We start from the raw sequence: 24,824 nt of genomic DNA on the forward strand, positions 1-24,824 counted from the left end.
TTCAACCATTTTATTCATCAGGCATATGGTTGGGGGAATGATATTAAAGTCTTAAAATAGTGAATTTATGACAGTTAGGAGCTTAATATTTTTTTTATAAAATCAGTTATAAATATTGATTTAAACAGTTGTAGATTTAAGAGTTTTAATTATAAATAAGATAATACTCTCCTTTGGTCTTATTTATAAGTTATTTTCAATATGTTTCACTAAACAAAAAAAAAACCTTAAATCTCATTAATTTTATTTTAAAATTTAATAAATTTTTACTTTTACCCCTAATAAATATTTTTAAATCTCATTATTAATATTTTTATTCAAAATATTTAATAAGGGCCAAAATATAAAGGGGAACATTGAGAATTGGCAAGTGTCCTACAAATAGAACTAAATTTTTTTTCTCTCTTTTCCCTATAATAAAACCATAGGAGTAATATTCTAGATATAAATTAATATTTTAATTATTATTTTAATAATTTTTGTCAAAAATTTAATTGTCATAATTTTTTATTTCAAGATTTTATTGTCATTCTCTTCTTTTTATTGTTTCATCACACCATGTTCAATTTTAATGCCCAAGTCTTTTGACAGTAGATGGTGTCTTGCATAACTCATGTAATGAAGAGGTAGATCTGTGAGTGTGACCCTATACTAAGAACCATGCTCAATCCCAAACGAAAAAAAAAAAAAAAAAGCAACCATGTTAAAATTTAATAACTCATTTGATCATGCGGGGGCGCTCAATTCCTCTTCATGTAATAAAAATGAAGAAAATTGTACATTTATTTATCAAATCTTAAAAAAATTAACTAAATACTAAATACTACTCCACCATCCCACATTACAGGGCACTTTTAAATTTTTTTTTTTTCATTTTAAAGTATAAGATACTTTAAGTAGATTAATATTTCATTAAATATATCAATTTTAATATTAACCTTTCTTTTTTTATAGTTAATTTTCATAACTTATTTTTTTAATATATTAAATGATAGGTATTTTAGGAAGTTTATATTTTTTTTTTAGAAAGATAAAATTATTAAGTTATTTAATGAGGTTTATTGGTATATAAAATTTTATCTAAAAGTGTCTTATAATTTGAAATGAAAGGAGTATATTATTTTGTTTTATGAAATAATAACTAAAATACTATTATTTTTTCATGGCTAAAAATTAAATGTTCGGGCTAAAACGTGCAAAACCGAAGTTTTCTTTTAATGTGTGTTAACTGTTTATTGGCCAAGACCAGAAGAGACTTTGACATTGTTCTGTTTTATAGCAGAGGAAATCATCCACAAAGTTTCTATTTTAACCTAAACCGCCCATTTCTTTTCCATATCTGTGTATATAACTGGGCATTCCATCACGGTCCTTCATCACCTGAAAATCGACTCAAGAAAGGTTCGGAAACGAACGAAAGATTGGTGACAATTTTGTTGGTGCGAAGGGAGGACCCCACCCCTTCCTTCCTTGGCATTCATCAAAGTCATCGTCCTCATCTTCACAATCACCAATTTTTCTTTGTGCGTGTGTGCACCATCACTCATATCTGCCCAAGGTTCGTCTTCGTTCATCCTTCCCCTCATTCGTTCTCATTTATTTCTGCAACAAATCTCGGGGTGTTTTTTGTTGGGCGTGCCGGAATCTAGAATTGCATTAATTACAACTTCCCAGATCGTTATTGAAGACTCAAATATTTTTCACTCACTCCAACAGATTTGGATTTTCAAAATTGTGGAGGTACTCGTCTGTTTTCATCTTTTTATTACCAATTCCATCTTCCAGGTGTCACACACCATCGGAATCAGCTTTGTTTCATACCATAACTGTTGGTTCAAGCTCATTTTCACCCTAGCTCGTTGCTGATCAGGCGTTGGCAAGGTGGCCCACCATTGGGTTTGGTGGGCTTTTGCTGAAACCAATGAAATTTATTACTCTCCATCTTTTAAAGGTGTTGTGAACTACTACTTCGATAAATTGCTCAGACTTTTGGCTTTTCATTAGTTTGGGTTTTCTCCCACTATTGGCTTCTATACTGATCATTCCTCCCAATTGTAATATAAATACTCAAGTTTGACCCGACTTTAAGGTTTAAGATTTCCCCCTTTTTCTAATAATAATGCTTCTCTACTTCATCACTTGTCTCTCTTTCTTCCTCTTTTTAAAGTCTCTTCATCCTCTCAAGTCATTCCCACCATGGGCGAGTGAGATCAGGCTGATTTCCCTTTTGTTTTACAAAGACCTGTCCTTAATCTCATCATATAAGTTGATCAGCCAAATTCCTTCACGGATGTGCCTAGTGAACAAGACCCCTACCACGAAAAAAGCAGAGGTTAACGTTTTTGAGGAGGACACACATGATTTGTCAGTGTTGGACTTGCCAGACCTGGTCTTGGAATGCATTCTTGAAAGGCTATCTCCTCCGGCGCTTTGTAAAATGGCAGGTGTTTGCCGTTCCTTGAGGGAGAGATGTGTAAGTGATTATTTCTGGGAAAGGCACATGAAACAGAAATGGGGTAGAGTTATCGGTCCAGCTGCTTACAGCCAGTGGCAATGTCAGATCGCTTCAAAACATGATGATGTTGTCGCTCCTAGAAAAGCCAAAGAAAGGGGGTTATTGAGGTTTCTTCCCGTTAGTCTGTGGCCTTTTTCGTGGATTAGATTATTAAAGGTTGCTTCAAACAATAGCAGCGGCAAGCAGCAGAGTTCCTTGCCTACTCATTCAGTCATGACATGGTATCTTGCTCTTGAATCTGGCAGTTTTTGGTTCCCTGCTCAGGTCTATAACCGTGAGGTATTAGTTATGAATCCCGTTTATTCTTTTCTGTTGAAAGAAAAAAAATCCTCTTAGTTTCCCCAAATTTTTTTTTATTTATGATCCCACAAGTTACATTTATGCTGTTCTTTTTTTTTTATTTGGCAGAATGGTCATGTTGGATTCATGTTGTCTTGCTACGATGCTGAGCTTAGTTATGATCCACGCACTGACACCTTCCATGCCAGGTAAATTAGGCATGATTCACAGTGATCATACATTGGTATCAATCTTATATATTCTGTCCCATAATTTGCTTGAAAGAATTTTGAAGGAGCGAAAAATTAACATAGATCTGGAGGCCTAAGCATTGATTTGTTGCTTAATGACAGGTACCCACCTCATGGAAGTAAGCCAGTTGCAATAGAGAATGGCATTCCGTGGGAAAGATTGCGAGCACCACCTGTTGATACTTCTCCACGTGATCTTCATATCTCTGATTGCTTGAATGATTTGCGTCCGGGTGATCACATAGAGATTCAGTGGAGAAGAAACAAAGAATTTCCTTATGGTTTGTTCCTTTCTTTAAATTGTTTGTCTTCTACTTCTCCTCTCACTATCTCTTGTAAATAGGAGTAGAACCTAATTGAGTCTTTGAACAAGAAAGATTTCACCAATATTAGATAAATTTGATATTGGTTGTCGGAGGAGAGAGGAGAAACAAAAGTCTCAAAAGCCATCAAGGAATATGATTGCAAGAAAATTCTTGGAAATACATACTTACATTGTGAGTAAGATTCTGACAGTAGAAAAGTTGGTTTCTGATGTAAATCTTCTTATGCTTAGTCGATTAAGAGATCGTGAAGGCTAAATTTAGTTAGTAGCATATGAGTAGTACTATATTAACCTAACAGGAATTGCTGCATGGAGCCAACTTCACTTGATAAGTTGTTGTTGAATTACTGTATGACGGGATGCACCATTATGGCAGGTTGGTGGTATGGTGTTGTTGGTCACCTGGAGTCGTGTGATGGGAATGAAACTTACTGCCGTTGTCATAACAGTGGTGAGTCAATTTCATTTTCTTTGCAGATGATTGTTATGACTATTCATTTAACCCATGTTCTTTTTCTCCATCTAAGTAAATTATATTTTGGCCATAACATGCCTAGAGGTTAAGCTGAAGGGTATGATTCATAGATTTTGAAGTGGTTGGAACTTCAAAGAATGGTTGTTGGATTCACTTGTATTATGGATTTTTGGTATAATTGGATAATTTTCATAAGATGCAACATAGTTCCTCTTGCCAGCCTTACTTAGTTGGATAAGACTCGCTGCTGCTGCTTCAAAATAATTCCTTTTGCCTTTATGGTGTTAGAAATAAAAAGAACTTGTCATGAATTTTATGGACAAGGGAATGCATAGACTCTTAAGGTTTAGACTTTGGTGTATTATGGCTTTTATATTTACAGTTTTTTAATCAACCATTATAATATTATATGTCTCAGAGAAACAAATAAAAAAATGACTCAAGAAATGTTAGTCTTTGACAGACCACTCTGTTAATTGGGTTAGGTCTCTTTCCTGAATATAATATACCTAAAAATTGACTACTTTTCACTTTTTGATTGGTCCTCAAGACGTATGGTCAGCATGTCCTCATTTCCACTAACAAATTAATAATTGGTGTCTTAGTGAATTCATTTATGGCCAAGTAGGCTACTGTGTTAAACGGATCCAATTTCTTTTATATTCTGTGTTCTTCTAGGGGGAATCTTCTTCGCAAGTGGTCTTCCCTGGGTTTTGGTCATTATCAGCTTCAAAATTTTGTTTATATTTTTCTGATCTCTTGGTAAGTATGCTTGGAATGACGTGACTTCTGCTTGAGTAAAATAATAAAAGGACTTGAAAGAAATATATTGTGCCCCAGCAAACGGAATCAATAGTTACATCTTGGCTGTGAATGAAGATTGTTTTGCCTGGGAAGTGACCCTTGCCTTTTCATTTTTTGCTGGCTTTAATTGTGAATAAAGATTCTTATGCTGTTTGATTGGTCCCCAAGACTAATCATGGTCAGCATGTCATCATTTCCATCAGCACATTAATAATCTATGTCTTAGCGGATCATTTTTGTCCAAACAGACAGCCCTATTGAAAGAATCCAACTTGTTTATAGGTTATGTTTCAATTGTAGGTGGAATCTTCTATGCACGGCTTTCATGAATTGGGCATCATAAGCTTCTGAATTCTGTTCTTATTTTTCTGACTACTCTGTAACAGTGATTGGAATCACCTGAGATTTCTTACTGAGAAAAATAACAAAACTACTTAGGAAAAATTCTGTGCCTCAGTAAACTGAATCAACTGTTGCAGTTTCATGCCTAGTTGCCGATGCTGTGACTCTTACCTTCTTTTATGCTGTTTGATTGGTCCCCAAGACATATCATGTTCGGTGTGTCATCATTTCCACTAGCACGATAATAATCTCTATGACCAACTAGGCAACTATGTTAAAGGAGCCCAATTTCTTTTATAGGCTGTGTTTTGATTCTTGTGGGAACCGTTTTCACTTGTGTGGCTTCTGTGATTTTTAGTTATTATAAGCTTCCACAATTTTTTGCCCCTGATGCCTTGATTAGCATGCACCGAATGGCTCAGAACTTCAGGCTAATTAAAATAACTAAACAGCTCAAGAGAAAACTATCATGCTTAGCAAGTGAAATAAATAAACCGTTACAGCTTCTTGGCTGTGAATATAGATTGTTTGTTTGTGTAGTGATGCTTGCGCTGTCATTTTTGGCTGGCTTTAGTTGTGAATAAAAATTGTTATGCTATTTGATTGGTCCCCAAGACATATCATGATCTGTAAGTCATCATTTCCACCCGCACGTTTATAATCCATCTTAGTGGAATCATTTATGGACAACTTGGCAACTATAAACCTGATTTCTTTTATAGGCTGTGTTTCAATAGGAATCTTTCTATGGGAGCCTCAATGAGTAATGAGTTTTGGTCATTGTAAGCTTCCAAATACTGTCCCTATTTTTCTGATCTCTTGATAAGCTTGTCTGGAATGACCCAAACTTGGCTCGGAAAAATAATAAAACAATCAGAGATAAATATGATGCCTCAGCAAACTGAATCAACTGTTTACAGCATCTTGACTGTGAATATAGATTATTTTGCCATTGCGGTGATCCTCTTGCCTTGTCACTTTTTGGTTGGCTCTAATTGTGAATCACAATTTATGTTTCTAAGATTGATCTTCATAACCCTATACCCTGGAAATTATCTTGTAGTAAACGAACTTGTCGCTATTCAACTTAGCATTGTGCCAACCTTTTATTTTGGGAGTTTGGGCTTTGGATAGACATGATACTTGAACTATTGTACATATGTCGCTTCTGTCCTGTCAATAAATACATGTTTTTGTGCAAGCTCTTTGTAAATTTTTCAAATATAAATGCGCGCGCGCGGTTATTTTATTTTAGGTAGTAGGTTTCAGATATGATACTATTGTCTTGTCCTTCTCTAATCTATATGGAGCTTTCAAGTCCAGTCCAAAGAAGTAGTTTCTATGTGACTATTGGGATTGCTCTCTGATATATTTTAGATATGTTTGTCTAACCACCAAGGGCTTGTAGTTTAAAATATTAGATCAATTACTATGTGGCTAGAAATAGAATTGTTGCCAAAAGTTCTCTTCATATGAGTTTTGATCTTTATGTGTCCATATTGGCAATGTTACTCCCTCATTAAATAAGATATTGGATAGTGATAAGTATAAATGCGGGCAACGTGAAAATCAATAGCACAAGTAAAATGATGAAGGGTAGTCTCAATTTGTTGAGATTGTTTTTTAAGATTTTGTCAAACAAGATGTTCCACTTTGGGAAGTTAACAAGTTGTTTATTAGGAGTCCATTTACCAAGCCAACAACGATTCCCGCAACAGCCAATCATGGCATTTGGGATTCAAACTGACTATTTGACACTGAACGATTTGTTGCAGACACAATTGTCCTAGAGTTCAATCAGTACGCTGGGGGGTCACGATGGCGACGAGCGACTGCCAGTAGGAAAGATCATAGGGAGGAAGGAAATGAGGCTGATGGTTTCTATGGAGGAATCAGGAAGATTGACAATGTTCATGAGATTTCCATGTGGAAACAACTTTGGCCCTCTGAAATCTTAGACTGATAGGAGGAATTGCGTCAGTATCAGAAGTATCTTCACCTGAGCATGATTTCAAGAAAGAGGCTTACTGTTTTGTTTTTTCAGAGACTGAAGCATCGATCAAAGGAGGTATATAGAATTTGAAGTGGCTTCCTGTGAGATTAGAAGCGTTTGTTGTCAAGTTGTTTAGTAAAACAATAACACGTAGATCATTGTTATGAGTCAGCATTAAATTAAATTAACTCATCTGTCATGATTATGCTGAATAACTTGTGGGCAAACATTTAAAAGTTAGGTTTAAGTTTCTTCCTTTCATCACCTCGTTCACTCGCTTTTGAGAATATTTAGCATATTCATGTGAGTTCCATCAATGTAAATTAGTAAAGTACTTCTCATTTATGGGCACGTTGTAGAATATTCATTCCACGATATATATATATATATATATATATCGAATGATTCTGTAGTTCTGGCAATGATCAACATGTAATGGGGGTTCATCTTATAGTTCTTTCTCCTTTTCGTACAAATATTTGGTAGTCGGTGCTGATGAGTCATATCAGAGTATTGTCAAATTCAAATGGAGCTAGTTTTCTCGTGATTTTTTTCATATACAATGTTTAGAATCTTTGATCTATTTAAGAAAAATGGAGACACTTCTATTCAGATCAACAACAGTCGGTGGTAATTTAATGTTTAGCTTTTGCTTAGTGGTTTAGTGGTTAATATTTTGGTTCTTGCTCAAAATTCATTAGCCTTTTGTTTTGGTTGAGAGATTTGGATAAAATGTTAAAACGCATGGCACCTGACATATTGGGTAAAGCACACTACTAATATACTTTATATCGTATGTAATAATAATATACCTATTTTTTTTATAATTATAAGGCATTTTTAATTGACTCATGTGAACCAATACAATTTGTTAATATCCCGAAACATTCAATTTTTTTTCCCAAATAAAGGGCACAATTAGAAACATTCATTAATTACACTTAAAATTGGGTAGGTATTTTCCCTTATAATTAAGACCAAGAAAATACGATGGCTATCCAAAGGAGTACTATTTTTTTTTTTTTGAGCAAAAGAAAGGAGCACTAATTATTTTGAACATTTTGCAAAATGATTTATAAAATTGTTAAAAAAATCTTAAAAACATGTCTTACGACAATAAATGGAGGGAGTATATCATTAAAAAGCGGAGAGCATGATGAGTAATTTAATTGTTCACAAGTTGTCTAATTAACTACGAATATAAGTTGCTTCATTTTCTTGTGTGTATATATATATTGAGTAAATATTTTTCTTTAATGGTAATAAAAGATATCCCATCCTGTTTTTATTATAAAAAAAATGATAATAAAATCTCTCGAATTATATAAATGATAATATAATTTTTTAAAATGTTATGATTTCATTGACGTCCTTAGAGACTTCTATGTCAATAAAGATAAAATGTCAATAAATTTTAAATTAAAAAGACTATTTTATTTTTATTAACAAGTTGTAATTTCGTATTCAATTTTTACAATTCTTTGATTAAAAATTGTTATTTTTTTAAATAAAAGTTGTGATTGTGGCTTATTATATTGAGGATTTATTTTTTAATAATAGAAATTACACTTAATAAGTTATAGTTTCTTGTTCAACTCTTACGATTCATCATAGAATAAAAGTTATTTCTTAAACAAAAGTTATAATTAGGATTTGTTATTTTTAATAAGGGTAAAATAATTTTTTCAATTTAAAATTTATTGACAAATACTCACTTTGTTAAAAAATATAAGGCATTTTTATCGAATCTCACCCCTTAATAAAGTAATTACTTACTTTTCAATTAATCCTATCTTTTCATATTTATTTCTATTAAACACCTTACAAGAAATATAAAGTCATTATTAATAGGGGCACTTTTGAAAAAAAACAATGATTATACCTTGAAATATTAAAAATGCCTTATATTTTTAAACATTCAACTTATCAAAAAATGCCTTATATTTTTGAACAGAGGGAGTAAGTCTCCAAAAAGATTTTTCAAGAAACTAGATTGTCATTTATATAATTCGGGAGATTTTATTATTATTTTTTCTTTATTATATGATGTTTTCTATAAAGATTTTTTGATCTTTAATTAAAAAATTACTTGATCAGTATTAATTAAATTTTAGTTTAATAATTTATATATATATATATATAGACTAAAGTGTATTTTTTTATCTTTAAGTTTACATAAAATTTTAATTTAATCCTTAATTTTATAAAACATTTTTTCAGTCCTTTAATTTTAACATGGTTAATTTTAAATAATTATTTTTTATATTAATAATTATTAGTTTAAGAAAAATTAAATTAAATTTAATATATAAATATTTTAAAATATTTTATCAATAGCTAAAAATTAAGTCTACGGATTTTCACGGTTGAAACTAATCAGAATTAAAGGACTAATTTTTTTTTTATAAAATTAAATGATTAAAATGAAATATTGTGTGTGCGTGTTTGCATATTCGAGGTTGAGTCTGTTCCCTCCATCCTTTCGCGCTGGAGCCAGGTTCGGACACTGTTCAAAGTTCGAACTATGCAATCGAAGGAAGGGGGTTCTCTGACAGAAGTGCTCAAGTGTAGCTTTACCACCTCATCTTCTTGAAACAACACTTCACCCCACCATCTTCCTACTTCTATTTCAAGCGATATTTTCATGCAACATACGCTGTTAGGTTGCCGCCAAATCTGAGGTCCTTCTATGTACTCACTCTCTTCCCAGTTCAGAACCGCAATTTCCTTTACCTCCGTCAATGACAGAGGCAAATCCTTTGCTGTCACCTCTCTTACTTTTGGTAAAATCAACTTTTGTGTTCGAAATCACACTCACACTGTAATTCCCGACAAACCCGTTCGAAGGAACGGTGCGAGGCGTAGGGTAAAAGAGTCTGATGCGCAGCTTAAGGAGAACTGGTTGGCTTCACTATCTTGCCCCTTACTTGAAAAGGCTCACCTAATGGATGCAGGAGTGGACCTGAACCACCGCAATGAGGGTTCGGAGTGGGTCATTGGAGTTGACCCAGATATATCTGGTGCGGTGGGGCTCCTGAAATACGAAGACTCCGGTTGTTCTGCTCAGGTAACACGGTTTTTTCTTTTTTGGTTGGATGAAGTGCTGTGTGTTGTGGTTAGCCAAATGTTTAGAAAGAGTACTTTTGGTTGACGAACAACTTAAACAAATCAGGGAATTATCGCGTTCATCCTTCAAAGATACATTTTTCTTTTGCAATTTGGTTTTCATTTGTTCTTCATGTGTGCTTGCTCGTAATATTGATTGCGGGTACGGATGGATTTTGTCAATATACTTGCTTGCTAATCAAGTTGCCTTATGGAATATGATATGTATGCCAGAATTGGACATAAATTTATGGATGAGGTTATTGATAAATAAAGACCATCACTTTCTGTTGAGATGGTTAGTTGGATTCTGATTTCTATTGCAAGGTTTGAAAACTATTAATATCCCTACGCTCCATCAGTATGAATGTACAGTAGTTTGATTTTGACCACCTGTGGAGAAACGACGGGGAATTCTATGCACTTGCTGCATTGTAAAACAAGATTATATGCTAATCTGGTAAGCTTGATGCTGGAAACTGTTCTGTTGCTTGGTTATTGAGAAGGTTTGTATATAGAGAATAATTCATGATGTTTTATTTTCTTTTGTTACTCTATCATGGTCTTCAATATTATCTTCCTTCTCAATACTTTCTTCTTATTTTTAAAAAATGACGTTCACTTCTGCCTGGGGTGTTGCTATATCTCATCAATCAAGTAAGAGTCAGTGAAAGCATATAAGATGTATGAGGATGATTTCTGATTGCCAGACTTTATTTCCTTTTAACATTCCTGAATTGTCTTTAGGCCTCTTTCTTGGTTTTCATGTTTTAGTCTGTTATCGTGTAGATTATTTTCTATTTTTTAATCCATTTATACTTTTACAGGTATTTGATTCTCCATTTGTGCAAATACTTGTTGGCAAAGGAACTCGAAAACGCTTGGATGCCAAGTCTATTGTTCAGTTGGTTCGTAGTTTTGAGGCTCCTATTGGTATGCTAAATTTTCTCTCTCCCTATCTTTAAACAAATGCATGTCATATTTTCCAGGTTGTTGGAATGATGTTAGAAGTGAATGATACCAACCTCGGTCACTGTTTTGTCCTGTAGATTTTACTCATTATGTTGAAGTTCCTTTTCTTTTCTCCTTTTGATTCAAGGTTGTGATTCTCTTCAGCCATTGCATTACAGCTGACATAATCTTCCTTTGATCGGTTTCTTATAAGAATCTCTGTCCTGTTATTCTTATATATTTGTGTTTTTGTCATTAAATGTTTTGCTTCCATCTTTGACAAACTTTTTAGAATGTCTAATTTAGAGTTAAAGAAAGTCATGGATATACTGGAAGTGATCAAAGTAAATAAACTCATGCTTGGAATTACATCGTGGGATTTTACTACTCGAAACCTTTTTTTTCCTCTCCACTTCACAAACCTTAAGCTTTATAAAATCTGATGAGTAGAAGTTATAGACTTTATTCATAATTGTGTGAAAAGCTAAATTGATAGTTCTTTTTCTATTATTAGCGATGATTATGGTGATTATCAGCCTTATTTTTTTGCATCTCAAAATACTAAAAAATGATTTTAGTGGTCTCAATTGCACTTCAAATTTTACTTTGCCTATCCGGTTACATATTTCAGAGTGCTGATGTCTTTGGTTCACGTCTTGGGCTGAAGGTTTCTGCATTTGTTCTCTTATTTCTTTGATAAAGTAAATTACATGCACTCTGTAATATATCCTCAGTTTGCTGCAGTAATTTGTCAGCATTATTTTCCTTTCTAATATATTTATTTTGACACTTGACCCTTTTTATTCTTGGACTTATCGAAATTGACTCTTGCTTTCATTAGGAACCACTGCTTATATAGAACAATCAATCCCGTTTCCAAATGACGGAAAGCAGGTTGGTGTAGTCCCTTATCCCTTATTTTTTTTCCCTGGGAACTTTTCTATTGACTTTAATTTAATGCTGTTTCTCTTCTATTTGCCTACAACCTTTTGCTTTATTGAGTTACTCATGCAGATGAGGAGGTTACCTGGCCCTTCGTCTGTTGTTTAAAGATGGGAAGCATGGCTCACATGAATTTGCACTAACTTTCCTCTGTTGGGAAGAAATCTTCCTTAAAGAGTCCTTGAGTATAATTATCTTTTCCTCTTTTGCCTTGGCCAGAGCATCTTTCTTGGCCCCTCAACCATGAAAATTCACCTTTGCTTATAGTCTTTAATTCATGGTGTTAAACTCGTTCTCATCAAGCTGTTTTAGCTTGAGTTAAAGTCCTTGATCTGAATAATATATTGATGAAGAGTGTTACTTAAATCTCAAGGAAAATACCCTAAAGGAGTGCAATTTACAATACCATTTTACTTGAAGGCCAAAAAGTTATCCTGAACTTCTTAGCATTTTGGGTTTCCACCCAAAAATTCCTTTTGGATTCTGATGTTTTAGGTTTAACTACTCTATCATGATTTGACCACTGCCTCTATATGTATTTCTTCTGTAATTGGCCTCCAAAGCATATCAAAACTTGCATCTTTCTCTCCCTAAAGTATTTCCTGTGTCTAAACTACTAAAAAGTTTTGCAATAGCATATATCAACGCGGAACTATATCAGGAAATACTTGTCTGGTACTACTACTGAATCAACGATAATTTCAATACCTTCAAGGCTATGATTCTAAATTTGAATTGATGCAAATAATTGAAAATGATATGTGGTACTTTTTTGGCAACAGATGTGAGGTTGGACTAATATGAAATGCAAAATACATATTGCAATCTGATTATGCTATTGAAAGACCCTTGTAATTCATTGTCAATGTGGCCACGTCACTGTTCCCCATTTGCATTTGGATGATTTGAGTTAATTGTATCAATTCCACAAATAAGAGAGAAAATTGGCTGTCTTAAAGTTTTCCCTCTCGTGGGAGTGGATTCCACTTATTGAGCGCCCTTCTTGGAAGAATGGATGTATAGGTTAAGCTGTAAATTTCCAAGTTTGACGCATAAATATCACAGGACTTGTAGAAAATTTTCCCCACTTCTGTGGTTTAGGGTTTAATTGAGAATTTTTTACAAGTCCTCTTTTGATATTTATGAGTCAAACTTGGAAATTTACAACTTATTTGGTGTATTTTTGCACAAGTTCTCTAAAGGACCCATTAGTGATGAATCAAATTAAGGGGACACATTAGTAATTAATTTCCTTGATTGTGACTTTTCTGTAATCTTCCCATTTGGATTCTGTAAAATGTAAATGGTGGTCTATAATCAAGTTTGACTGTTTGAGCCAAGTATTGTGTGCTAACTTACTGTTAGTGTAATCCAGAAATTGAAAATGGCGAATCTTTAAAACTGAATGATTATTAGATATGAGAAAAAAAAAAGAAAAAAGAATGATTATTAGATATGTGTAGAACGCATTTTATAATATCATATTTTGATGGAACTATTGCTGTATCAACCAGAAGTATTTGTTCTCATTTTTTTGTGTTTCTCCCTTGTCTTTTGTAATCAAGGGTTGGTGGAGCGGAGGATTTGGGTATGGGCTATGGATTGGGATCTTAGTCGCCTCTGGATTTTCTGTTGTTCCAGTGCCATCTTATACCTGGAAAACCAAATTTGAACTCAATGGAAGTAGGGCTGCAAAGGTTTGTTTGATCCTAACAATGAAGACTGTTGTTGGTTTTGGCTAATTATTAAATGCAACTTTTTCTTAAGTTTATTCATATTTGCATGAACTCCACGGTAAGGAGAGAATATATATATATATATATAGTTTGTTGATAAACTTGTAAATTTTGCACATTCTGATATATATATTACTTTTTTCCTACACTGTTGCCTCTTTTGAATTATAGCTAAGTTCTGACATTACAGGATGACAGTAGGAGAGTCGCATCTACCTTGTTTCCATCACTAAGTTCGCTGTTGAGAAGGAAAAAGGATCATGGTATTTTTTGTCTTTCTTATAGTCCATCTTTCAACTGCTATCCTGGTCATACAAGATCATTTTGGAAATGTGTAATGGCAGGATTTTGAACAGGACATTCCAAAACCCTAGAATCCTGCATGATTTGAAAGTGTAAACATTACTGATTACTTCTACTGTTAATTAATGCAATGTTTATATTCAAAGTCCGGCTTGTTCTTTAATTAAAAACAATGCAGGTTCTCCAGGAGTTATTGAGCTACTGCAGTTTGTAGAGCTGCAGTTTTAATTTGTTTTATTGATCTGAATAAAGATATCACTATTTGGTCTTTCATAGTACTAAGTTTTTCAGTATCTTTTTCTTTATTATTTCTAGGAGTTATCAAATGGCCTCTAAATGAGGAAGTTAATTAAGGAATATAGAGTAATTTTTTCTTAAAAAAAATCTTCATTCTTTAAGAAACCCTCCATACGAAGAAGATCTTCAACTGGCAGTGGCTGTTGGGACAAATGAACAGAGATATACATCACTGTCTTCTGGTGATTTTGATTACAAGAATGAGCCACGAGGATTAAACCTTATGCCTCTCTGAAAGGTTCTCTTGTATCAACTAAAAAATACAGACCATCTAAAATCCCTATTGGAAGGTACTTGAAACTAACAGATAACAAACAAAATTCTGAATGACATGAATGGTGTTAAAACTTCAGCTGAAGATATATAATATAGCTGATTCACTAATTGTATAGGAGGCATGGCAGGATAAATATTATATGTTAATCAACTTGTGGATTTCTCTCTTTTACATTCCTTATTGCTGTCATGATACTTGTTGAAAGCGTGTTCTGGAGACTCACAGTGCCCTGAATTGTAAAATTCACATGTATACTGTCTCTTATCCCTTATGAACCCTACATTTAGGCTATTTGCTTTTCAACATTCCCTGAAATATGTCGTATTTGTGCCAATTGATCCTGTTGGTTACCAGTATTTTATCACGCGTGATTATATATGTAATGTAACTAATCTGTCATATTGCAGGAAGGGCTGAGGCTCTACTAATTGCTGCTTATGGCATGGGCCAGATGAATGAGTTGGATTTATCATGCTATTCCATTTTGGAAAAAATGGAAACTTGAAAATGATAGTGACATATTTTGTTTGGCTTGTTTCTTGTTGCGTGGGGATTACCTGAAAGGGCAGGACAAATGAATTTGTTTGACTGAGGCTGTCTAGATTTTCGAAGTTGGAGCTTTGGCATCTGTTGGATGTTTTTGAAGACTTGTAAATGACAGGTATTCAGTGTATATTCTTCTGGAATTTGTATTTCTCTTAAGCATATTAAGATGACATAATGATGTAGAAAGACACTAACCATTGTAGGGATTCTGATACATTTGGAAGGACCAAGTCCCCTCTCACTCATTCTGTTGCATTTCAGTTGGATAGAGATTTCAATGAAATGTTGAGGTTTAAGCCAACTTGGTCGAGATTAGAATTTTCTTCTTTCCTTGGCTATTGCCACCATTGTAGTTACCCGTGATACGAAACACCAATACTTAAAATCAAACTGTATCACAGTCATGATCCAAAAAAAGGGGGCAAATGACAATTAATAATCTTGTAAGAAAATTAATGTTAAATCACGATCCTATCATAACTAATTCAATTCATTTTTCACACTACAATAAAGTTTCGGTTTAGTTCATCTTCAAGTATTTTGTTATAAAAGAAGCTCAGTCTAGGAAATATAGAGAATCGAGGGTAAAATCTTACAATTCTTATGATTTATCAATAGAAAATTGAAATTCACCTTTCCATCATCCTTTCACTTATAAGTATGCCGAGCCATGGCCACCAACAGAAATTGTTTCGTCACTTGCCTCATTTCTTGAAAGAGAAGATTATGAGATTGTAACATGCAGGCATTAATTTTCACATCTAAATATAATATCATTAGCTACTTCAATAAGTTCTTCCCCATTGCGTAATTCTTTTGACGAATTTGACAGCGAAAAATACATGTTTTTATCAGATATTTTAACGGTTCTAGTGTAGAGTAATCTCAAAGATGACTCCTTCAAGATTCCCAACAATGTGCCTTGTCCCAGGCAGCTCTTTCATCTGCAATCCGTGCTTCAAAGCTTCATTAACGATCATCATGTCGATGCTGCAAGGTGGTGCATTTTAATTAAATGAGAAATCTTAAGAATTTCACAAGGTACTGAAAACCATATTGGCTATTGAATCGTTCAAAACACTAGTTTAAGGATTACTTATCAAGATCATGGTTGAATGATAGTCAAACAGGTAACAAACAAAACATTTTATTGAACTGATCAAGACATTTGTTAAGAGTTTACTGGTGTAACCGGCTAGGTTAACTTGATTTTCAACACTATGAAATTTAGATCAAAACCATAGCATAATTATCATTAGTAAACAAACAAATGAACAGTGATTAAGACTATTAGCCATGGCTTTCAAAAGTTGCAAAAATTTTATGCTTATATCATGTTACTATATTGATAATTAGACATGCAAAATAATCATAAGCTCAACAGAACAATTGAAGACGTTTGCCTTGCAGAATTTAGACAACAAGGGGTTATGGGACATGAATATTCATTGAAGCACCAAAACACCATGGAAGGATCAAGGATGAACAGATTGAGTTCAAAGAAAAATCATGAATGTTCTCTGGGAAAGTGAAGCTTGAACTTGGTTAACACCCTAATAGGGACTTAATAAGTAGTAAAGACTCGAAGGTAAAATGATAATTCCTCACCGCTTACTTTTGTTCAAGCTAACTCTTAGAAGAAAAGACAGGGAAATTAATACCCCTTAGCTCTCAACCTTGCAAGGGAACACAGATTTTTTTTTTTTTTTGGGATACACGGAAAGAGATTTTGATACTGAGTAATGAGAATGGAATGATAAATTTTGACACTGATCAATGAGGATAAGATTTTGATACTGGGCAATGAGATTGAAAATGATTTTACAGTTTCGGATTAGCAATAACTGCTCCACCTTATTTCTACTTTACAACAACAACAACAACAAGCCTTTATCTCACTAGATGGGGTCAGCTACATGGATTGCAAGACGCCATTGTGCTCTATCATTTATCAAGCTTTTAGGAATATTATTAATTAAGAGATCGCACTCAACAACTTCCAAGAGTGTTCTCTTAGGCCTTCCTCTACCTCTCTTAATCAGACTCAAAGTTATATGTTCCACTCTTCTCACTGGTGCCTCCCTTGGTCTTCTTTGTACATACCCAAACCATCTCAACCGATTTTCTACCATTTTTTCCTCAATAGGTGCCACCCTCACTTTTTCGCGTACGTGCTCATTTTGAATTTTATCTTTATGTGTATGTCCGCACATCCATCGTAACATTTTCATCTCTGCTACTCCAACTTTATGCTCTTGCTGTCCCGTTAGAGCCCAGCATTCACTACTATATAACATTGCCGGTCTGATAGCAGTGCGATAAAACTTTCCTTTAAGTTTATTAGACACCTTACGGTCACAAATAACTCCTTTAGCTTTTCTCCAATTAAACCACCCAGCTTGAATTCTATGTGAAATATCTCCACCGATTTCGCCATCATTTTGAATAATGGCTCCCAAATATCTAAACTTTTCCACTTGAGGTGTAATTTGATCTCCCAATTTCACTTCTAAATTATTGTCGAATAGTCCTTTACCAAATTTACAATATAAATATTCCATCTTACTTCTACTCAGACGAAAACCTTTCGACTCCAATGTCCTCCTTCATAACTCAAGTTTGCAATTAACCTCTTCTCTTGTCTCTGCTATAAGAACTATATCATCCGCGAAGAGCATACATTTCGGGATTTCCTCTTGAATATGTTCCGTCAAAACATTTAAAATCAAGTTGAACAAATAGGGACTCAGAGATGATCCCTGATGTAGTCCAATCTTTATAGGAAAATCCTTTATTTCACCACTAGGTGTTCTTATACTAGTTTTTACCCCCTCATACATATCTTGTATGGCTTTAATATAAGCAATTCGTACTCCCTTTTTTTTCCAACGCTTTCCAAAGCACTTCTCTTGGTATACGGTCATAAGCTTTTTCCAAATCAATAAAAATCATGTGTAGATCTTTATCTTTACAATGATACTTTTCCATTAATCCCCTTAAGAGATAAATCGCCTCTGTAGTTGATCTACCTGGCATAAAACCAAATTGATTCTCAGAAATATTTGTCTCCAATCTCAACCTGTGCTCAATTACTTTCTCCCACAATTTCATTGTGTGGCTCATGAGTTTAATCCCTCTATAGTTAGTACAATTCTGAATATCCCCTTTATTTTTATAAATAGGAATTAATGTACTTCTCCTCCACTCATCAGGCATTTTCTTGGACCGTAAAATCACATTAAATAACTTAGTTAACCATCTCACCCCTTCTTCACCTAAACATTTCCACGCTTCGATAGATATACAATCAGGTCCGTTGGCTCTACCATTTGCCATTTTCTTAAGAGCTTCCTTTACCTCCTTATCACGTATTATTCGATAGAATGACAAATTTTGTTTTCCTTCACCAGTTACTAAATCCTCCAAGTTACTAGGTGAATCCTCTCCATCATTGAAAAGTTTAGAAAAGTAAGTCTCCCATCTATTTTTAATTTCATCATCTGGTAAAAAAAACTAGGTAAAGTTTTAAGGAATTCACTATCTCGAGTTCTGCGATATATATATATATATATAATATGATATGATAAGAGACTTTTTGTAGCTGACCACGGCATGACTGGGCCGTTCAAAAAATGTTTCTTCACACAATGATCTAATGAGGAAACTTGGTAAGTGATAACAAATGCCCTAAAGATTTTACTCAAGTCTTGTCCTCAATATATAAAGCCTCAAAATGTAAGATTCATAGAAAGGATCATCGTGAGAGGTAGAAGCTCTCTCCACTTCACTTCCTTTGTAATTTGTGCAGGGCTTTTCCTGTTTTGAAATTTGTTGATAAATTAAATTTTAACCAAAAAAAATCCTGAATTATCAGTTTTTCATCGATTCAGTGACCCTGCACCTGCTATTATCAGAAGATATGATACAACCTCAAAATTTCACTGCGCTCTTATCTAACAAACTGGGCCAATATCAGCAAAATATATCCTCGTGGGAAGGTCATAAAAGTAACGAAGTAAATCTACCAAATATTTGCAAATTTTAACATGCCATGAGAGGATAACGATTCAAAAATGGTAAACCTTGGACTCAACAGATGAAAAATGGCAAATATGAAAATACATGATACAAGCATGATGTTGTGAACACAGATGAGCAACTGTTATGAGTCCCACATAAGAGAGCCTCACAAGTGAAGTTAGGCTAATCTTTTATGATGAGCTCATAACAGCAACAGAGAGGTGCTTATCAAAGAAGACAATTAAACCGAGCAACAAAGAGACACGCATCAAAGGAAACAAAATTAAACATAGCAGCCAAGATTAACAAGCTAGGTTACTTACCTCTTTGCTCTTGATACATAGGCTAGTATGAATTTGCATTCTCTGTCCTCTTCTACCAGCAGCAGCATCTTCACAGTATCAAAAAGCAGAGGAATGCTTGACTGCTGAAAGCTTATGCATTGTCAAGGCTTCTCAAATAAAGTATTCGTTCAATTTACATAATTCATTTCAGCAAAGATCCAACACGTTAAAGAGGAACTGAAAACTTTGACCATGTGAATGTGTGTGTTTTTTTTTTTTGGGGGGGGGGGGGAAGCAAGCCATGAAGGTTTGAACAAGAAAAAGCAATATCTTGCACAAGGTTTTCACAATAATAATGGGACTGATGGGAACAGAAAGGGGGTCTCACACTCCATTTAAAAAATACTAAACTCAAATATTTTGAAACTGATAGTACAGGTGAGTGACAACACTGTAAAATATGTTGAAACCAATGCCAGTGTCAATAAAAATCATCAGGTATAATAACAAAGATGATACCTCGGTCTTGCGTGTTTATTCAAATCTCAGTAGTAAAATTTTATCTAGCTGAACACTCATTGGTCTGATTCCTAATCCCTAACTATAAAAGAATAGCTTGATGGAAAGCCTGATTTAGAGAGATAATAGTATGGTTAATACTTATATCTCATAACGGCATACAAAACAATAAATTATCTGATCTTCAAATAGAAACTACATAGAAAATTGAATCATTGGCTAGGGCATATGACATGCAAGATTGTTATTGTTCTAATCAATTTCTATTCTATACTTCTTCTTCTTCTTCTTCGATAAATTCTATTCTATACTTCTACCCTAAGCTAAAAAACTTATTCTTGTATTCATGTCTTTCTAATGAAAGTAAGATACAATGCATTATGGATATATATGTCAGCTCCAAGAATGAAGTTAAATCCTCCAGGATGATTTTGTAAAATTCCATTGATCTGATCAGAGTTCCCCCATTCTAGTTTCTCTGCAACTAATCCTGAAAATATATACAATTAAATTTAAAATTTAGTACATCCAATCACCTATTTTCTTAAAAAAGATTTTGTTCTAACCATGAGAAGTAGGACAGTTATTCTCAGGAACTGAATGCAGCTCTATATTTTTCTTCAGGATCTGAAGGTAGATACCAGATTAGTCTAAACAGATGAAAAGCTAGAGATATCCTCCTATTGGCCCTACAAACATGATTTCCTGACCTCACCTTGAGCACTTCTTCATTATGATCCGTTAACACAACTTTCTGGCAGAATCTACTGCAAAGTATGCCGGTAACACCTGTAATAAATGAAGTAGCAACCACCAAAGACACATAGCATGAAAAAAGAAGAGATAGTTTTCTAGTAAAAGAAATTCAAGATGTAAAGAAAATAAAATAAAATATAAAAAGAGGAAGTAACTCATTTCCTAAAACAAAGGGAAAAGGGGAATGGTAATTGCACAATTTCAAAGTCATGAAATTGGGAATGATACAAGGAATCATTATTTCTCCCAACAATCATCAAAGAATCTGCTCCCCCATGCTGACCTCGTGTTTTTTTAAAAAGAATACACACACGCACACGTGCACACCCATGCACACTTAAATCCTTATTTCACCATTATCATAGTTATCAAAATACTTTACATTAGGCAGAGGTAGATATAGTAACTACATATAAAATCCCACCAATTTGGCATGCAAAATGTTAGTGAGTTCTATCTTATAATATTATCAGTAGAGACAATGCATAAGAAAATTGCTAAAAGAAATTATGTCATATGCATTGCACAAGATGATTCTCCATAAAAAACTTCCAAGCATATAGGAAATTTTCTGATATCTAACTGCTGTATGCACAATGAATTATGTAGTTTGGAGTTAGAATACCATAGTGAATAATCACAAGTTTCAGATTCTCTATGAAACAGTTTTTATCTTTATACAACAGGAAACATTTTCTCTTTAAGTGTGTAATACATACCAACACCAGAACCTAATTCAATGACAGTGCAACCCTGAAGGATCTCACTATTTTTTGAAAGATAATCATTTAGCAGAATGGCTCCTGGCCACACCACTTGCCCTGTCAAATCAAAATCGGCTGATAAAAGGATAATTAGTATTGTGGCTCAAATTAAGGAAAAGATAGGAAAGCAAGGATATCCAAAACAAGAACAAATAAACAAGTACACAGTCTAATTTAAACCAAATAGACAGCGGAAACACTATTATGATAAGGTATTTTCAAATCATGAATGGTCATATCTTAATATATTAAATATCAAGAAATCAAAACCTTCAACATCTGATCCTTCTGAACCCTCTAACAATCAAATTCCCATTTAAGGTCACATGGGGAACCCTTTTTTTCAAACACTACTCATCAAATGGATAATAATTCTGGACACTGACTCTAGACAAAGGCTCTAGATTCTAGACAATGGCTGTGGGGGAAATATTTGATCAATATAATGGAGAATGTAAACTTGGTCACTGGTTAAAATAGTCTTAGAATTACTTACCAAGGAAAGGAAGTAGCACAGCATATGGCTAGCAGAGCCAATTAATCATCATGATAAATTGAGTTATAAAGGGAAGTGCGCTTAAAAATAACAACACGCTATTTCCTTACAGCAATACTCCATCCAAGTGAAAAGATTGACCATGGTAAGGACATTAAAGAAATGGCCATTGGCCCATCAAATTGTTTACTTCTTGATCATTCTTGTTTTCTTCTCCTCAGTCTTACATGGTTATTGAAAATGAGATATATTGAATTGTATCGGAACTCAATCCTAGTTCAACCAAACATATTCACAAGAGGACAGGAAAAAAATCTGTCATTAACGAGTTAAAAGTGTTGAAGTGCAGAGTCAAATGGATCTCTGCACAGTGATTATAAATAAAGTGATTTATCTAATGTGTGTAAAGCAGAATTGAGGCTGCGAACACAACAAAAAAGATAGAAAATGTAGTTTTAGCACAATCAAACTTGATAGGTAGCTCAACAACAGAAACATCTTAGATGTTTTTTCCCAATTGTAAAAATGAAAATCTTCGAAATGGGTGGGAAGTAACTCACTAGAAGCAGCATGGAGACAGAAGAGCTGAATCTCTTGAGACCCAAATGTAAAATTCGTCAGCTGGTAACTTGCAAAATCCAATTAACTCCATTACAAAAACAGTAATTATGATATACTTAAAGTACAGAGAGAAAGCAAGAAGAAGCTACTTGTCATTGAAGAAAAACGATCCGTCTAAGCTAATGGTGTCATCATCATCATCTTCTTCATGGCGATGTTGTTCCTGATTTCGTATTTCCTCCATGTGTAACACTTTCGCAGAGTTTGGAACAGTCAGGGTTTTGCAGTTTCACTTCGTTGAAAATTGCGACTTCAGAGGGAAAGGCAGGAAGGGGACCGAATTGCTTTGGCTTATACGACGACGTTCTACCTCGGTATATTATTTCTTATTTTTAATATAAACCAAATTTAACTAACTTTGTACTTATTAAAAAATAATAATTATATTCTTAAAATTATTCAAAAAGTACATAACTTTTAATTTTTCCTCTTTTTACAATTAATAACTATAATAAATTGTTATATAGCTATTCAATTAATAATAATAAATGAATGAATGAATGAATCAGGGAATGAATAAGAGATAAGCTTTAAAAAAAGAAAAACATTCACTATCCTAATTTTTTCTTATATTAATTAAAGATTTGCCCAATCTTAAATTTTGCCTTATATTTTTGTTAACATTATATTGCTTTTAATCATCACTTACACTTTTTTAAATTGTAATTTCAAAAAGCACTTCTAATGTTCACTAATATGAAATTCTAGTAGAGCTTTTTATCTCTCTCTATGCCAAACCACTTCAAAACCCTCAAAATGTGAAAGTTGGTTGCATATGTGATTTTTAAAATTCTGATGCGATTGTCATGTCGAGTCACACTTATTCTCCATGGCAAACATCACAAAATAGACAGCTTAACTTAAACCCAATTTTTGGGTCCAATTTGCCCAAAATCCTCTAATGCCCTAACCTAAATCCCTCGCTAAATGCCATTTTTTGTAGCTAAATTTTATTTTAGCTATAAATTTTGTCCCTTGCTAAATTCATAGCTAAAAAAAAGCTCGTTAAATTTAGCGAGAAATTGTATTTTCCTTGCTAATTAGTGAGGGATTTAGTGAGGGATTGAATCCTTTGCTAATCCCTTACTAAATATGTTTATATTTAAAAATAATTATGTCACATCACCTGCCATGTGTGATGTCAACTTATGACATGTCATCAACAACCTCATGCTTTGTCAACTACCATGTCATCAATCATCTCGTGTCTTATCACCCACTACATGTGCGACAATTCATGACACGTCATTGTCCACCTTGCGCCATGTCACTTGCTTCTTACAATATCATATATTTATCATGTTTATGCCAAAGCTAAGGTTTGAACCCTTGACCTCATACCTTCCAAGTTTTATGCTCTCCTTCTTTGCCAGTTGAATTGAAAGGCACCTACAAGCATTATATGATAAATTATATATATATATATATATATATTATTTAACTACATAAATATATCAAATAATATATTATAAAAATACACACATATACATATTAAGTTTTATTTTCAATTATTAATATGTTAAAAATATTTATATTTTATTTAAATTATTCTTTATATTATATTTTTAATAAAATATTATTTTATTAATGAAAATCAACTTAAAATAAATAAAATATTAAATAATTTTATTATGAATATTTTAGTTAATTTTTAAATTAAATTATTATTTTTAAATGAAATAATTAAATGTATAATTAAAAGTCATTGTCAAAAGGTAATTTTTTTTGTAGTAATTAGCTAGGGATAAAATTCCTCGCTAATTATTTTATTTTCGAGAGGGATTGATAGTCCCTTACTATTTTTCTCGCTAATTCTCTTATTTTAGAAAGGAATTGACAGTCCCTTGCTAATTTCCTCGCTAATTTTAAGTCAAGTTATGAAATTAACATTTCTCATTAATTTCTTGCTAACTCGGTATTTTAGAGAGGAATAGATGATCCCTTGCTAAATTTTTTCACTAATTTGCATTTTTTAGTAGTGTCTTGGCCCAATTATTGACACCTAATTAACCTAATTAATTGATTAAATCTCTAATTCATTAATCAAATCCTTAATTAAATTTTGGGATATTACAACAGTAGTCAAGCATGCGACATCTTGGTTATTTTAAAAGAGGGAAATTGTGGTACGAAAGTAAAATGGAAGCTTGGTCAAGTTGTCTTCCCTATTCAGTGAGTTTAGGTTAGTTTAGTCACAAAAACTTGGCCTCGTTGTTTTGTTAG

The 24,824-nt window shown here is 33.4% G+C and overlaps 3 protein-coding genes across 5 annotated transcripts; 2 read left to right on the forward strand and 1 right to left on the reverse strand.

Annotated features, from left to right (window-relative positions):
- The first annotated feature begins 1,350 nt into the window (after positions 1–1,350).
- LOC129295098 (F-box protein At2g26850-like) lies at positions 1,351–7,435 on the forward strand. Of its 2 annotated transcripts, XM_054933573.1 has the most exons (6): positions 1,351–1,558; positions 1,786–2,794; positions 2,924–3,003; positions 3,148–3,326; positions 3,747–3,821; positions 6,767–7,435. In XM_054933573.1, exons 2-6 carry the CDS (start codon positions 2,120–2,122, stop codon positions 6,952–6,954), a joined length of 1,197 nt encoding a protein of 398 aa, XP_054789548.1. In that variant the 5' UTR covers positions 1,351–1,558; positions 1,786–2,119; the 3' UTR covers positions 6,955–7,435. The 2 variants fall into 2 exon arrangements, with proteins under 2 accessions (XP_054789548.1, XP_054789547.1); XM_054933572.1 differs by having other exon boundaries at positions 1,351–2,794.
- A 2,009-nt stretch (positions 7,436–9,444) lies between these two features.
- LOC129295095 (Holliday junction resolvase MOC1, chloroplastic-like) lies at positions 9,445–15,442 on the forward strand. 2 transcript variants are annotated; one of them, XR_008589514.1, is made up of 7 exons: positions 9,445–10,051; positions 10,917–11,022; positions 11,882–11,934; positions 13,548–13,679; positions 13,909–13,981; positions 15,003–15,256; positions 15,345–15,442. XR_008589514.1 is itself a non-coding variant. In XM_054933568.1 (6 exons), the coding sequence occupies exons 1-6, from the start codon at positions 9,674–9,676 to the stop codon at positions 15,098–15,100; spliced, it is 840 nt and encodes a 279-aa protein (XP_054789543.1). In that variant the 5' UTR covers positions 9,445–9,673; the 3' UTR covers positions 15,101–15,442. The 2 variants fall into 2 exon arrangements, 1 of the variants encoding a protein (XP_054789543.1); XM_054933568.1 differs by having other exon boundaries at positions 15,003–15,442.
- Positions 15,443–15,748: 306 nt separating this feature from the next.
- On the reverse strand, positions 15,749–22,881 carry LOC129295096 (uncharacterized). The gene is made up of 7 exons (XM_054933569.1): positions 22,691–22,881; positions 22,541–22,608; positions 21,440–21,559; positions 20,680–20,753; positions 20,531–20,591; positions 19,485–20,454; positions 15,749–16,131 (listed from the first exon to the last, which is right to left on the reverse strand). Exons 1-6 carry the CDS (start codon positions 22,783–22,785, stop codon positions 20,309–20,311), a joined length of 564 nt encoding a protein of 187 aa, XP_054789544.1. The 5' UTR covers positions 22,786–22,881; the 3' UTR covers positions 15,749–16,131; positions 19,485–20,308.
- Positions 22,882–24,824: the final 1,943 nt, after the last annotated feature.

This window comes from Prosopis cineraria, unplaced genomic scaffold (assembly GCF_029017545.1).
Source record: "Prosopis cineraria cultivar Desert tree isolate PC_DT_omini unplaced genomic scaffold, ASM2901754v1 PC47, whole genome shotgun sequence".
In the NCBI taxonomy this organism is placed as follows: Eukaryota; Viridiplantae; Streptophyta; class Magnoliopsida; order Fabales; family Fabaceae; genus Prosopis; species Prosopis cineraria.

Coding starts and splice junctions, on each gene's coding strand:
- LOC129295098 (XM_054933572.1), top strand. CDS start 2,120: ATGCTTCTCTACTTCATCACTTGTCTCTCTTTCTTCCTCTTTTTAAAG. Junction 2,795..2,923: donor CTCAGGTCTATAACCGTGAG/GTATTAGTTATG, acceptor TTTATTTGGCAG/AATGGTCATGTTGGATTCAT. Junction 3,004..3,147: donor ACTGACACCTTCCATGCCAG/GTAAATTAGGCA, acceptor GCTTAATGACAG/GTACCCACCTCATGGAAGTA.
- LOC129295095 (XM_054933568.1), top strand. CDS start 9,674: ATGTACTCACTCTCTTCCCAGTTCAGAACCGCAATTTCCTTTACCTCC. Junction 10,052..10,916: donor ACTCCGGTTGTTCTGCTCAG/GTAACACGGTTT, acceptor ATACTTTTACAG/GTATTTGATTCTCCATTTGT. Junction 11,935..13,547: donor TTCCAAATGACGGAAAGCAG/GTTGGTGTAGTC, acceptor TTTGTAATCAAG/GGTTGGTGGAGCGGAGGATT.
- LOC129295096 (XM_054933569.1), bottom strand. CDS start 22,785: ATGGAGGAAATACGAAATCAGGAACAACATCGCCATGAAGAAGATGAT. Junction 21,560..22,540: donor CTGTCTCCATGCTGCTTCTA/GTGAGTTACTTC, acceptor TCCTTTTATCAG/CCGATTTTGATTTGACAGGG. Junction 20,754..21,439: donor TGAATTAGGTTCTGGTGTTG/GTATGTATTACA, acceptor CATTTATTACAG/GTGTTACCGGCATACTTTGC.